Source organism: Cricetulus griseus, chromosome 3 (assembly GCF_003668045.3).
Source record: "Cricetulus griseus strain 17A/GY chromosome 3, alternate assembly CriGri-PICRH-1.0, whole genome shotgun sequence".
Taxonomy (NCBI): domain Eukaryota; kingdom Metazoa; phylum Chordata; class Mammalia; order Rodentia; family Cricetidae; genus Cricetulus; species Cricetulus griseus.
The window spans coordinates 52,851,602-52,865,386 of NC_048596.1; the positions used below are offsets into that span (position 1 = coordinate 52,851,602).

At 55.7% G+C, this 13,785-nt stretch overlaps 1 protein-coding gene across 11 annotated transcripts in view; it reads right to left on the reverse strand.

The window, feature by feature from the left end:
- Positions 1-13,785, reverse strand: part of Nrxn2 (neurexin 2) — a 103,611-nt gene that overhangs the window by 28,757 nt on the left and 61,069 nt on the right. For 9 of the 11 annotated variants that reach the window (XM_035442011.1, XM_035442013.1, XM_035442014.1 and 6 more), the window contains 5 exons: positions 13,355-13,474; positions 12,616-12,997; positions 11,870-12,060; positions 10,552-10,725; positions 10,122-10,241 (listed from right to left, as the gene is read on the reverse strand). In XM_035442011.1, coding sequence (XP_035297902.1) covers positions 10,122-10,241; positions 10,552-10,725; positions 11,870-12,060; positions 12,616-12,997; positions 13,355-13,474 — 987 coding nt within the window. Of the gene's footprint in view, positions 1-10,121; positions 10,269-10,551; positions 10,726-11,869; positions 12,061-12,615; positions 12,998-13,354; positions 13,484-13,785 lie in introns of all 11 variants that reach the window. The other 2 variants (XM_035442008.1, XM_035442015.1) reach the window with 2 other exon arrangements.

Here is a 13,785-nt window from a genome sequence, read left to right on the forward strand (position 1 = left end):
CACCCGTGCCTTGGTATTACTTCTCCTGTATGCTTTCTCTGTGCATAGATATTCAAATATTCTTATGTACGCATTGAAAATATAACAAGCCATAAAGATCCTTACCATTAATTATTCCATACAAATGAGCTTTACCTCTTGAAGGAAAAAAATAACACATCCATCATGGGTCCTACATTGGATTACAATGATGAATATTTTATTTGATAAAACTTTTTAAAAATGTCCAGAAAGTCAGAATGAAGGTTCAAGAGCACTCTTAAGACATTATCTTTTAAAACTGGAAATAAAGAAGTAAAGTAAAAAAACACTCAGGGGTCAAAGACAACAAAGGCTGCATGGCCAAGAACCCCGAAGCACTCGACTATAGAGTATGCTCATGGCTTGGCCACAGAGAGCCTTTGCCTTTCCATTTAATGGACAAAGCAAGAGCTGAGAAGATCCTCAAAGCACTGCTCCATCAAGATATATTCAGTCAGTCACGAGTGTAGAGGCGTGAAAGTGGAGAAAGAGAGCGAGAACCAAGCAGTTAGAGCAAAAGATCTCAAGGCTTAAGTCGCTCTCTGATACCGCTCTCCGCCCAAGCCGCGCGCTCACTCGATCTCAGCATGTGTAGAGACTGTGAAGGTCTGAAGAGGCCACGTCACTGACTGGGGGTAAGAGCACTGCACCACAGCTTCCACAGCTGCGAGCGAGCGAGAGAGCGAGATGGCGATAGCCATGGTCCAGAACACAGCTCCAGTGAACGCAGCAACCTAGACCCATGAGACCACACACCACGCTAGTATGACCGCAGGCGGCGACGCCCCACAATCTTAAAGTTAGTGTATCTGTGGGATTATTAGTAGAACCAGCATACTTCTATTCCTCCCTGGGAGCACTGTAACAGAGGCACCCAACTGCACACAAAGCCCCAGCCGGGAGAGGCAGACCCCACCGGTGACAGAGTCGCGGCAGCCGGGGAAACATGGCGGTAAACGCACAAAGGCAGGCCTCCGCGGGCGGCCAAGGGCAGGGGCCGGCGAGGGGCAGGGGCGGATGGGCGCCCGAGTCCCAGCCCCCGCCCCCGCGCTCCCCAGCCCCGGCCTCCCCCGGGATTTATGATCCAGCTGTTCCCATACTGCAGACAGTTTACTGTGCTGGGCGGACCTGTTAAAGCCGAAGGGCGTTTATTATACTGTGGGGGGAACCAGGTTGGAGAGACACTTCTTGGGCAGGAGAGGGGAAGGATGAATGGTTTATTGGGCTGGGGCTGCAGTAATTACCCCGGGGAGACATTTCTCTCCCCAGCACCACGATTTCCGCACGGGCGGGGACAGAGGGCTTGGCTTAAGGAGGAGGTCGGGTGCGAGAGGCGGGGCTTCTGCCAAGTCCCGCCCCTCCGGCCACGCTCGGGAGGCGCTTCACGCAGCGGCTCGACCAGGCAAGCAAACTGTCCCTGGCCCTGCCCCGTACTCCCCCAAGAAGGCACGGCAGCCTTAGTGCCAAGACAACACTCCACGTCTATAACTCTTGACCGCATCCAGCAAGGACTTGAGAAGCAAAGGTGCCTAAAGTAAGCCCCAGTATTGCCCAAGGCTGTTGTAGACCAGTTGTTCTTTTCCACGCTGGGAAATGGGAAGCTGACTGTGCATAGCATGCTAACCATTACACACCGCTGAAGCCCACGGCAAGAGAGTTTCTAATCAGGTTCAAGATTGGCACCTTCTGCCCTCATCCAACATAGTTTTCTCAATGCATCCTAGACCCAGAAATCCACAGAGCCATAAAGTACTAGAAATGATCATATAGTCAACACCACACACACACACACACACACACACACACACACACACACACACCTACATTCTAGTGAGAAAGCAACCAACCATTAACAATGGTTAGGGAACCCAGACTCACATCGGTTATTCCGAATAAAAACCACCCATGTAGTCATGCCCCAGGGCTAAAATACATGTGCAGCCGCTCTGTCTGTCAGTGCCCCAGTAGCATCAGAAGCTATAACAAAAGCCTTCTGGAAGATGTAAAATGGTCAGGGCTCCTGTGTAACCCAGAAACGCCTCTATCTTAGGTGCTTTCTGCCACCAACAAATATTCCCAGGAGAACCACTACAACCAGGGGGTGGAGCTTCTGCACAGGCCCAGACCCCTGAACTCAACTCTCTCTTGATCTACATACCTCCTCAACTTTTAACTTAATTCTTGGCCATACACCATTCAGTCAGAGATCCCAGTTGACATGCCCATCCCCAGAACCAACACACATGATAGTCCCTTTATGCTGGAAGCTACGGATCCAGAAATGAGCTGGGACTGAGTCTTTGCTGGCTCCCAGGGGAACCAGGAAGGAACTGAGACCTCATCAAGGATTCAGAAGCCAGGACTTGGACAAAGGGGTTCAAGACCAGAAAGGTGTCATCTCCTTCATCCATTTTAGGTCCCAGTGGTCACCCCATATCCCACAGTGACATCAGGTGCAGAAGTGTCAATGGTGTTTGGCAGGTGGGTAGGGACATTATGTAACAAGAGTGGTGGGGGGATGGGAGGGACAGTGGGGAAGCGGTGAGGAGGGAGGAAAGGCAAGGAGAGACTCAGTGGAGAAGCAGAGAATAAGGTGTCCATGAAGAGAGATGTCCTCACACTAGGGAACCTTGGAGCAGGAGGAAACCTGCCTTCAACCCTTAGAGGAGTCCCAAGGGAAGCTGCTTCTCTCATCTTCCCCATAGGTAATGTGAACAGAGATGGGATCAGTCATGACAGCATGCTTCTTCCTCTTCTAGCTTCCCTTAGCCCCTTCCTTCCTCCCCGAATCCCTCACAGCCTCCCTACTGCCTCCATCACTGTCCCAGGCCACCCTCCATCTCATCCTCTACTCCTCCTACTCTGGGAAGACACCCCAAGGCAATGCTCATGCCAACATGATATAGTTCTTTCAGATTCCTGTTATCTTGACCTGTATCCCTGGAGCATCAGGGGCTGTGACAAGAACCTTCTGGGAGATCTAGAACTGTAGAGGGATAAAGCATCCTACACAATCCAGAAAAACCTGCATTCCTGTTCCCTCCCTCTGCCTGGCTCCTGCTCCTTGCCAGCTCCTGGGCCCTCTTCCCCACCTGCCCGTCATTCCTGGGCCAGCACTTCTCTCTTTCACTCTCCTCTTCCATACCTACTCCTCCTCACCACACAGGGCACCCCTCCATTGAGCCCAACCCTTCCTAGCTCACTCTTTGTGCCTCTCATTGTTGCCTAGAATGACCATGTTCTGTCTGAGCCTTTGGAAGCAACACTGGGCCTGAGGAAAGCCAGAAGAGAACAATGAGGAGGACAGGGGGCAAATGAAGAGGGCAGAGAGATCCTGGGGAAGCAGAGCTGAGAGCAGGAGCATGGTGTGGGGCTGAGGTTACAGGAGAAGAGAAACTGGGGAGTAATGCATGGGGCAGGGATGGCAGCTGAGACAGGGACTAGAGAGGAGAGACTATGAAGGAACACAGGTGCAGTCTGAAGAGACTACTCCTGGGGAATGGATGAAACAAAGTAGTGGCATATTGGGGTGGGGTGGGGGAGTTGAGAGACCGGATATGACATGGGGACACAGAGATGAGGAAGAACAATTGTGGGAAGCACATACCATGCAGAAATGGGCGGCAGCGAGGGGAATGGATGGGACAGGACAGCAGTGTGGGTGAAGAAGGTGACAGAGGAACAAAAACGGAGCTGGACATGAAAGGTGAAGGGCAGTCAGAAATGAGGAGCCAAGAATGAGAGCAGATGGGTTGGAAGGACTCAGAAGGGAGGTCACGCTGCACAGTGGGGGAACTAATGAAGGCAGTGAGAGGCAGTGAGTCAGGAGCCAATGTGACAGAGCATGGAGGGCCAGAGTGCCCAGGTGACAGGGGACAGAGATGGAGAGAGTGTCCACAAGTGGAAGTTATCAGGCTTCAGACACAGGAAGTGCTGGAGGCTGAGAAGGGAGCCCCAAGTGAAAGGTGATGAGGAGATGGGGGCCCAGCAGGCACAATGTGGAAGGAGAGGCACAGACATGGGGCTGCTGGGGGAGAGGTGGCAGCTGGGGTGCAGGACGGAGCAGGGAAGTAATAAATAAACTAATGGGAGGTGATGGAATGCGAAGGGGCCGGGAACAAAAGCTACTACGCGTGCAGGTGGGGCAGGAAACGGGGCACCCAACATAGATGTTGTGGGGCACAGGCTCATGGAGTCTGAGGGACAGAGACAGGCGACAGGCACAGAGTTGGGAAGAGATGGCCGACTGAGAATCCTGGGGGAAGGGTCTCAGACATGAAGGAAGGAAGGCCTGAGACTTGACCCGGGAAAGTGTGGAAATGAGAAGTGATGAGAGCCAGAGTGGAAAGTAACCGGCTCTGTTTAAGAAGGAAGGGGAAGGTTACCAGGGGCTGGGGTAGCAATGAAAATGAGTGGATGGTTACAGGGCTGACACTGGAGGTGAGAGCACAGAGGGACGAGGCTCCAGGGGTGACATACTGAGGGTCACCAGCAGAAGCAGAGCAGAGATGAGGAATGAGGGTGAGTAGTTCCCAAAGATGGGGGGCCGAGGGGGTGCAGATGATGGGACGTTAGCCTGAGGGATTGTTTGAGAGGTGGTGGGAAAGGACAGAGGTGGAAGGAAGGAGGTAACAGCCCAGCCACGGGAAGGTGAGGGTGAGGCAGAGGTGGAGGTGAGACAGATGAACGGAGGTGATAGGGAAGAGGGATTCAAGGAGGACGCGTGGAAAGGATGAAAGGGCAGGCAGGTGATGGGGCTCCGGGAGAGGAAGAGGCTAACAAAAGCACACGGGGAGAAGGGGGGTACAGGTGAAGCTAGGAAGCGGTGAGGAAGGGGATGAGGGTGAGCGAGAGGCATGGAGAGATGGAGGTGAGGGTGGGGCTGGCACGATGGGAGCTGGAGATGGGAGGGGAAGGGGCTCCACCGCAAAGCCCAGCTCCACGAGGGAGCGTACTGTCGGGGTGCGGCCCTGGGGCTCCCGGAGCCTGGGCGGTGCACCCGAGACCCCTGGGCCAGTCCGCTGGCGCCTGGGCGCCACTTACCGTGCCCGCTGCGGGTGAGGAAGGGCATGCGGTTGATGGCGATGGGCACGGTGCCGTGCTTGCTGTGGAAGTGGTGGACGTGGTGGGTGGTGCTGAGGCTGGACGAGACCCGGGCCCCCTCGGTCGCCCCCAGCAGCAGCAGCAGCCCCAGCAGAAGCGGCAGCAACGGCGGCGGCGGCGGCGGCGGCGGCAGGGGCCCGGCCAGGGCGGGGGGGGGCGCGGGCACCCCCCCTGCCCGCTTCCCCCGGGGGGCATCTCGGCCCGGGGGCGGCCACCTCACAGCCCCATGGCCGGGGGCGGGGACGCGGGGCTGCGCGGCCCCGCGAAGCCCCCCTCCGGCGGCTAGCTTCGGGAGGGGGGGAGGGATGAAGCGAAGGAAAACCAGAGCCGGAGCCTCAGTCCGGAGCCAAGCAAATCAACTGGATCCCGCCGGGGAATCCGGGGTGCGCGCAGCGGGAAGGCCAAGGTCCGGGGCGCCTGGGTCCATCGCGGGCGGCTAGGGGTCCCCCCTCAGGCTGGGGCCGGGCCGGCGCAGAGGACCGTCAGCGGCCAGCGGGTGGGGGCATGGTGCTGGGGAGGGGACGGCAGGGAAATCCTGCAGAAAAACCCAGCGGGGCGGGAGATGGGGTGCGCAGAAGGAACCGAGGCCCGGCTCCCCCGAAAGCGCGAGCACCGCGGAACCGACTCGGCGCCGCTGCCGCCCGACGGAGGCCAGGGAAGGAAGGAGGGAGCGGCCGGGGGAGGGGGGAGGGAGGAGGGGGAGGGAAGCAAATCCGGGTGATGGGGGGTGAGGGGAGAGGAGAGGAGGGGAGAGGAGAAGAGGGGAGCGGGGCCAAGCAGAGGAAAGGCGCGAGCCTGCGAGATTCCGGCGGAGAGATGGAGGCAGCGGAGTGTTGCTGCAGAGGCTGAGAGGGCTGGAAGGGAGAGGGAGGGAGGGACAGAGGAAGGGAGGGAGGGACAGAGGGAAGGAAGGGAGGGGAGGGAAGGCGCAGGAGGAGGGGGGGGCAGGGCGTAGGGACCCGAGCGGCTCCCGATCTGCGGGCGGCGCTGGGCAGCTCCGCGGCGTGGCACCTGGTTAGCCCGCTCGGCGCTCGCCTCTCCTATGCACGCGCCCCACCCCTCCCCCGCTCTCGGGAGCGCGCTTTCCACCATCACCATCACCACCACTGCCACCCCCCCTCCTGGAGAAGGGGCCCTGCTGAATAATTGAACAGGACTGAGGCTTGCAAGAGAAGCAGCTCTCTTCCTCCTCCCCTCCCCTCCCCTCCCCCATCTGGACGAGCCCCAAAAGTGCTTGCTGGTCCAGCACGCAGAGATGTGGCCACAGCCCTCTTCGGCACCCCTTGGAACACATGTGCACGCTGGGCTGTGGACAAGCTCGGGTATGAAAACACCCACGCGTCCCTATAGGCACCAGTGTGCCGGAAGGCACACAGTTGAGACATTTGTGCATGTGTGTGATCAGATACTGGCATCCCAGATGCTTACAGAGGCATATGTGCACAGATACACATACATGTTTGATTATAGGCGATGGAAGGCCAACACACACTCCCAACCCCTTGAAACTCACCCTCAGAGACAATCATCCATACTCCTAAAAACAACGTATCCAAAGGCACTGGATAGTCTCTCTCTCTCTCTCTCTCTCTCTCTCTCTCTCTCTCTCTCTCTCTCTCTCCACACACACACACACACACACACACACACACACACACACCTGCCAAGGTGTTTACCTACCCCTACACAAGGCCCTTCTCCTTTCCTCCTCCCTTCCCCACTTCTCAGTCCCCTAGTCTCAGCCCCTACCTCCCCAGGGTTCTCCAAGACAGTTGTTGGGAAGGACAAAACCTTGTGGGTCCCTTGACATCCAGCTGAAGAAACCATTTCTCTCTTAGGAAGCATCCTTATACCCTTACACTGGGATCTCTGCTCTCCAAACTTGGGGGTGGGTTTGGAAGTGTTTGTCATGGCCCCAGAGATACACGCAGATAAAAATCCCTTCCTCCCATTTGGATGCAGCCTTCGCACTCACATCATCCTGCTTGGACAAGCAGGAGGGTGCAGTGCAGGAGGCAGATGAGGAAAAGGGAAGGATGCACAGGGGACCCTGAACTGAGGACAAGGGGCAAGGGAGCAGAAAGGAAAGGTGACTAGAAGAGGAGTGGGCAGGGAAAATGGCTCCTATTTATTGATTCCAGATCCCATTTTGGTGCAAAATTGTCATGGTGATCTCTGAGCTCATGGGTACAGTCAAGACCCAAGACAAGCCAGGTTGGGGTCTAATGTCTAGAATCCCAACACTTGTTGGGCTGATGCAGAAAAAACTGCCACAAGTAGAGTCCAGCCTGGGGTACATATTGAGACTCTGTTTTTCAGAGAGAGAGAGAGAGAGAGAGAGAGAGAGGAGAGAGGAGAGAGAGAGCGTACTCAGGACAGCACCTCCCCACCTTGCTAGATGGGGTGAGGGAGCATCGACACACACCCACACCCTTCGAAAGTGGAGACCAACCTTGGGTGTACCCAAGAGGAGGCGTCAAGTGGTGCATAGCCCCACAAGAGGGGAGAGAGAATAGGGTGGGTTTCCATGAGGTCCTATCCATCTGCCCACTCTCTCCCATCCTTGGGCCCCTGGCTCTAGAGTCCAGACTGACACAGCTCCAAGCAGGCAGAAAATTTATGGCCCCAGAGGGGAGAGAGGGAGGAGCTGGTGGTGGTGAGAGGAGAGGAAGGGAAACCGCCTACAGGCCAATCAATATTGGTGAGTGGGAATTGGAGAGAGTGGTGCTGAGGGTGTTGGGGAGAGAAATAGACACAGAGGGTAAGGAAGAAGAGAGAGTGGAGGTGCGCAAGAGATCAATAGAAGTTACAGGCATGAGGAGAGGTGGAGAAGCAGCCATGGTGAGAGACTAACAGCCTGGGAAAGGCAAGAAACTGCCTCAGACAGCAGGAGCCCAGGGGCATCGGTGTGCACATTGCTCTCCTCTCTTCTCTCGTTGAATAGTCCTGTTTCCATGCTCTCTACCTCCTTCTCCAACTGATCTTTTTTCTTGGTCTGCCAGAGTTGACTCTTGAGAGCTCCCTCAAGCCCCTCATAACACAGATGGAGAAACTGAGGTAAAAGGCAGGAAGAGGTTATCCTGAAGGTCAGGCCTCTCTTCCTCCTAGTCTGGCTCCGTCCAGACAGCTTGGAACACCCTCAGAGGGCCGATTCTGCCCTGCCACCTTGCCCATAATCTCTTTGTTCATTTCTGTGTCGTGGTGTACATTTGTACAGGGCTCCAAGAAGCAGACATGGAGCTAGCATGAACATCCAGACAGAGGAGAGGCCCCAAGAGAAGGGAGCATGACTGACATCCCACCCAGTTTCCAACCAGCACTGGCTACTTCAGAACAGCACCGAGCCCTCTGGGTGCTCCAGGCTTCACCCACTTTTTCTTTTTTTGTGTTTTTTTTTGGGGGGAGTGGGTTTTTTATTTTTTTGGTTTGGTTTGTTTTGGTTTTTGGTTTTTCAAGACAGGGTTTCTCTGCATTGGTTTGGAGGCTGGCCTCGAACTCACTCTGTAGACCAGGCTGGCCTCGAACTCACAGAGACCCGCCTGCCTCTGCCTCCTGAGTGCTGAGATTAAAGGCGTGCGCCACCATCGCCCGGCCACTCCCACCTTTCCTTTAGTCCCACAGCTTTGCTCAGGCAATACCACCAGATACACAGTCAGGGGCTTGGAATGACAACACTTCCACTTCAAAGTGTGAGGCTGGCCCCTCAGCTCTGGAGTCCTTTTGTCTACAAACCTAAAACCTAGAGAACATTCCCTAATTGCCCAAAGGAGGAGCAATTCTCTAGACACAGCTCTGCCTCCAGCTCTAGGCCCTTTCCTGAAGCCCAGTAGTGAACATGAGCAGCCATACTTAGCCCAGATTCCCTATATCCTGAGCAAGACAAACCAACATGGGTATCACTGCCATTCCCAGAATCCCATGTACAGTAGGAGTAACCATCAGAGTCAAGGGACCCCAGGTTCTAGCAGAACTCAACCACTGACCCCCTGTGACTGGAAGGTTGGTGAAGGATTGAATGGGAGGGCTTTGCAGGTGGCATCAAACTGTCAGTGGGGAGGGTTAGGGTGATCAGGTCTGTGCCAACTAAAACCAAGTAGAACACACAGCAGGGCTGAGGTGGTCCTGAGCTGGCTGGGAGTTAGGGAGGCACACAGGACAAATGGGTCAGATGAAACTCCTGGGGGACAGAGCTGGGACAGATGGCCACACCTGATAACCAGGAAATGCAAGGCAGTGGGTGGCAGGGAGAGGGGCTGGGACATTTTACCAAAGGGAAAACCAACAGCCACCCAAGAGCCTCATCCCCTGGGACGGCTCAGGACTCCTAGCGGATGATGCAGATCCAGATGAGTGGCGAGGAGACGGGCAGGAGGTCTCACCTAAGCCTGCTGTAACTACCTCTACGCATCTCCAGGCCCTGTTGGCTCACTTCCACTTTGTCTTTGAAAAGCAGGGCAGCTTTATCCTCCTGTGTATGTATGGGGGGGGGTCTTTTCTGATGTCACTTTGCTTATCTACACACCCCATCCCCAGTCATCAGAAAGGTCAAAGCCTCCACACACCCCTATACCCCCATGTCTGACCCAGCTGTCCTCCCTCTGCCAAGCGCTAACCAGCTGATGGCCACCAACCACTGGGGACTGGAAAATGCTGCCAAAGCTGCTATCTCTGGGGAGGGGCCTCAACAATATGCAAGGGAGGGCACTAGGGACTGACCTTGTGGCTCAAAAGGACAACCTGCAGCTGGGATTCTTGAGTTGGGAGGATAAAGAGGGAACAGCAGGGCCTATGTCTAAGGAACCAGGACAGGCCACCTGACAATAAATAGATGGCTCCAGAGACTCAGGCAGCAGTGAGGGGCAGCAACCACTAGCCCCTGTAGTCTCTGTAATGATGGAACAGAAGGAAGCAAAACCCCTCTTTCCTCCCTCCCAGGCAGTTCCTGTGGCTGGGAATAGGGGTGGGAACTCCCAGGAACCAGCCCTGCAGGCACTCACGGTCATTACAGACAGGGCCTCCATAGGAAGTCATGGTACAGTCACAGGTAAAGCCATCCCACTGCTGCAAGCAGACGCCCTGGTTGGCACAAGACTCTTCGGTGCAGGTGGTGCTGGGGCCTGGAAAGAGCAGAAACGAGAAATGCCCTCTGCTCAACCACATCCCCAGGGGCTGCAGAAGTTCCACAGCAAGGCACAGAGCCTCTGCCCTTGGTCCACAAGACTAAAAGGGCCAGACACTGAACACAGTGCTGGGGTGGGATAGGAACAAGGACACTCAAAGACTGCTAGGTTTGGGCCAGGGTGGAGGACAACAAGGACAGTATGTGACTCATCCCTTGCCTGTCCTCCTTGTCCCAGAGTTCATGGGACAGGCTTCTGCAAGACCCGAGAAGCTTCAGGGCCACAGCTAGCCCTGCCCCGTACTCACCATCACAGCCCCTCTCCACCTGCCCTATGCGGTGCAGGGCATCAGCAATGAGGTCTGGGAGGCGCCCATTGAGGTCCACAGAGGCCAGGCAGCCCTGAAAGCCATCCCGAGAGGCCACCAACTTGGGCAGGTTGCTGAACATATTCTTGCTCAGGCCACCGATGTACAACTCCCCTGCAAAGGGAATGCTGTCAACACCCTCCACTGTGGTCCTTACTCCCCTCCCAGGATGCTGGCCTCCCACCACCGGATCCTCCCAGACATCTGAAAGGCTCATGGTATCCCTACCAGATACAACGACCTGCAGATTCCTCTTCCCTTCCCTTTGCCATCTGTCTGCTCCTCTCCCTCAGAAGCCCAGACGCCTATGGCAGGGCTGGGGCCGGGGCAGCTGGAGGGACCCACTCCATGCTCTCCCACACATTGGATTCCAGTTCCGGCCCATAATCAGGGCCTTTCATGGATGCACAGCCTTACATCCCTTCCACCCCCGCTCTCTCCTTCCCAGAACTGCAGGTCTTTCCCCACTCAGCAGTCTTCTCTCCTCCAAAGTCCTCCTGACAACTGGGAAACTCTGGAAAGAAGTCTTCCTTAGAGATACCTAATTTCCCACATGAACTCTAATTCTCCTACAAGGGAAGTCCTGACCATCTTAACTGAAGTCTAGTTCCTGGGTCGGCTGCCACGGCCGATTCTCTGTACCACACCGCCCTCTCCTGGGAGCAAAGAGAATTCACAGCAATGCCGTGCAAGCTAGTGTGTCTGGGGGATTCAGGAAGTGAATTCACTAGTCTCTGAAGATCTTCCCCAAGTTTTGACATTTCGGGTCACATGGACACACACGGGGCCCTGCAGAGCTAAGGGATGCTGTAGGCAGTGCCCAGAGGCCCCATGGATCCCAGCTGGCTCTGGATCTGCTGCAGGCCTCACGTGTCCTGTTCCAATGTCCAGTCTGCCATCTCCTTCCCCCCCCCTTCTCTTCCTATGCCTTTCTACTTCTCTCCTCCTCCTCTTCCTCTCAGCCACCTACTCTGGGGTCTAGCAATGTCCACTCAATGACTGCTGTTGAGTCACTGAAGAAGGTGGGACCCTAGTGGGAAATGGTTTGCCCAGTGCTCTATGTAAGGGGGCTTCACAGAGCCCAGTGAGACCCAGGTGAGAAACATCAGCCAGACACAGTGTAGAACAGGAAAGAGGGTTGGGGAGAAGGAGGAGAAGCAGCCTTGACCCCTTGCAGTGGGTCAAGGGGGTGGGGGTGATCTTGCTGGAGAAGGGGAGCTGGGTTAGGGCTGGCCTTCTCCAGAGGCTCCAGCCCCACCTTTGAGATCCAGATTTCGGGCACCATTGGAATGCTGGGTGACAGTGCGGGAGTCGATCTTCAATGTGTGCACATTGCCGGGGTCCCTGGACACCACCACGTTGTGCCATTGGTTGTCATTGACCGGTTTGTCTGAGTTTCCCTTCATCAAGGATGGGCCATTCCCCAGGTCAAACACGTAGTGGATGTACCTGCCCCACAGTAGGGAGGAAACAGTAGATCAGGTGGGGACCGCTGAGATGCCAGGAGAGGAGGCGCTACTGCTGGCAGAGAACTAGGGGCCTGGGACAGAGGATTGGAGGAAGAGATCCCACAGGAAGGAACAAAGGTTATGACATGAAGTCTTATCCCAGGGAGTTCACGGACGCACTTGCTCTTGATACCCAAGAGGACTAGACAGAGGGGGGAGTTTGGGTGATATAGTTGGGGTCACCCAGAAGCAGAGTCTGAGCTGCTTGGGGGTGCAATCTTCCGGGGCAAGAGAATGACTGGGCTTACTTCTGCCACAGAGAGGCCAGGGGCCAGAGAAGGGTGTAACTGGGGACCCTAGCAAGGAAGCAGCTGAGGAACCAGCAGCCTGGAAGCAGGGTTCGGCTTCTCCACCTTGGCTGAGGAGGAACCCTCCTGGCTGATGACTAGGGATGTGAATCCTTGACCTGAGGTCTGGGTGCCTTGAACATTCCCAATGGCCAGGGAACTGTATCTGGACCAGCAAGAGGACATCACCACAATGCCCAGCCCCTCACCCCTTGACCAGCTCGATGACAATGAAGTCATTGCCGTTGCCTGAGTTGAACAGCAGAAGCCCATCAGGGGCTGTGGTCTTGAACTGGAAGAAGAGGTGCATGGAAGCATAGGCTTGGAGGGTAGCCAACGCCAGGTAGCTGCTGCGACTCTTGAAGGTGACAGGATCAGCCACAATGGCACGCAGACCAAAACGAGCATTAAGCTCGCAATAGGTGATGTCCCCGTCTTTGCACTGGTCCATGTAGGGCTGACCGTTGAACACCAGCCCACTCAGGTGCCCGATGAAGTTGGAGGGTACCACAGAGATGAACCGCCGCTCTGTCATGATGCCAGTCTCAATGTTGTGGAACTCCAGACGAGTGTGGGCTCCTGCCATCTGTCCTGCTCAGGACATAAGACCAGTGTGAGGGAGAGGAACTTAGTGCACAAACACAGGGTCACCTCTGGCATGGGGTCTTGTGTTCCCAGAAACACCATCTCCTTGACACAGGGCCATAGCAAGCAACATCAGTAGATGTCCTGGGCCAGTGCTAACATCCCACCACTCTGGGAGAAGCTACAGGAGTCAGTGAAGGACAAACAAACTTCCACGAAGATGCTGCCTGTTGGGAGCTGAAATGGTCCCTGGGCCCAGACCCATCATAATGACTTCCCTAGAAGTAACAACCCAGGCAGTGGTTACAAACCAAGCACAGGTCACTAGAAATACGTCCACCACCCTGGGTCCAGGCCACCTACCCTCCACAGTCACGTTGTCCACAGACAGCTGCAGGCTCTTGCCACGACGTACCACCCTCACTGTGTGCCACTCATTGTCGTTGAGCTTGTGCCCCGCAAACAGTGTCTCAGGGCCTTTACCTGCAGCACCAAGGGGGGAGTGAGCACGGCACTGACACGCGGTCACAGACAGCTTCAGTCATCAGCCAGGCACAACGAGCCCACCTGCACATGTGTACGCTCAACTTCGACCACATGTCAGTGTGACTGTTCCTCGCCTCACACCTGGAGTGCATGCGGGGACACCTTACACCTGGGGTCACAAACCTAATCCATCCAGCCCTGTCACTTTGTGTGACTGCAAAGGATTCCATTTGTATAGAATATGGCGTGAACGGTGGCCCTTAACAGACACGCCTTTCCCTTGTCTCCTAAGGACCTATATTGTGTGA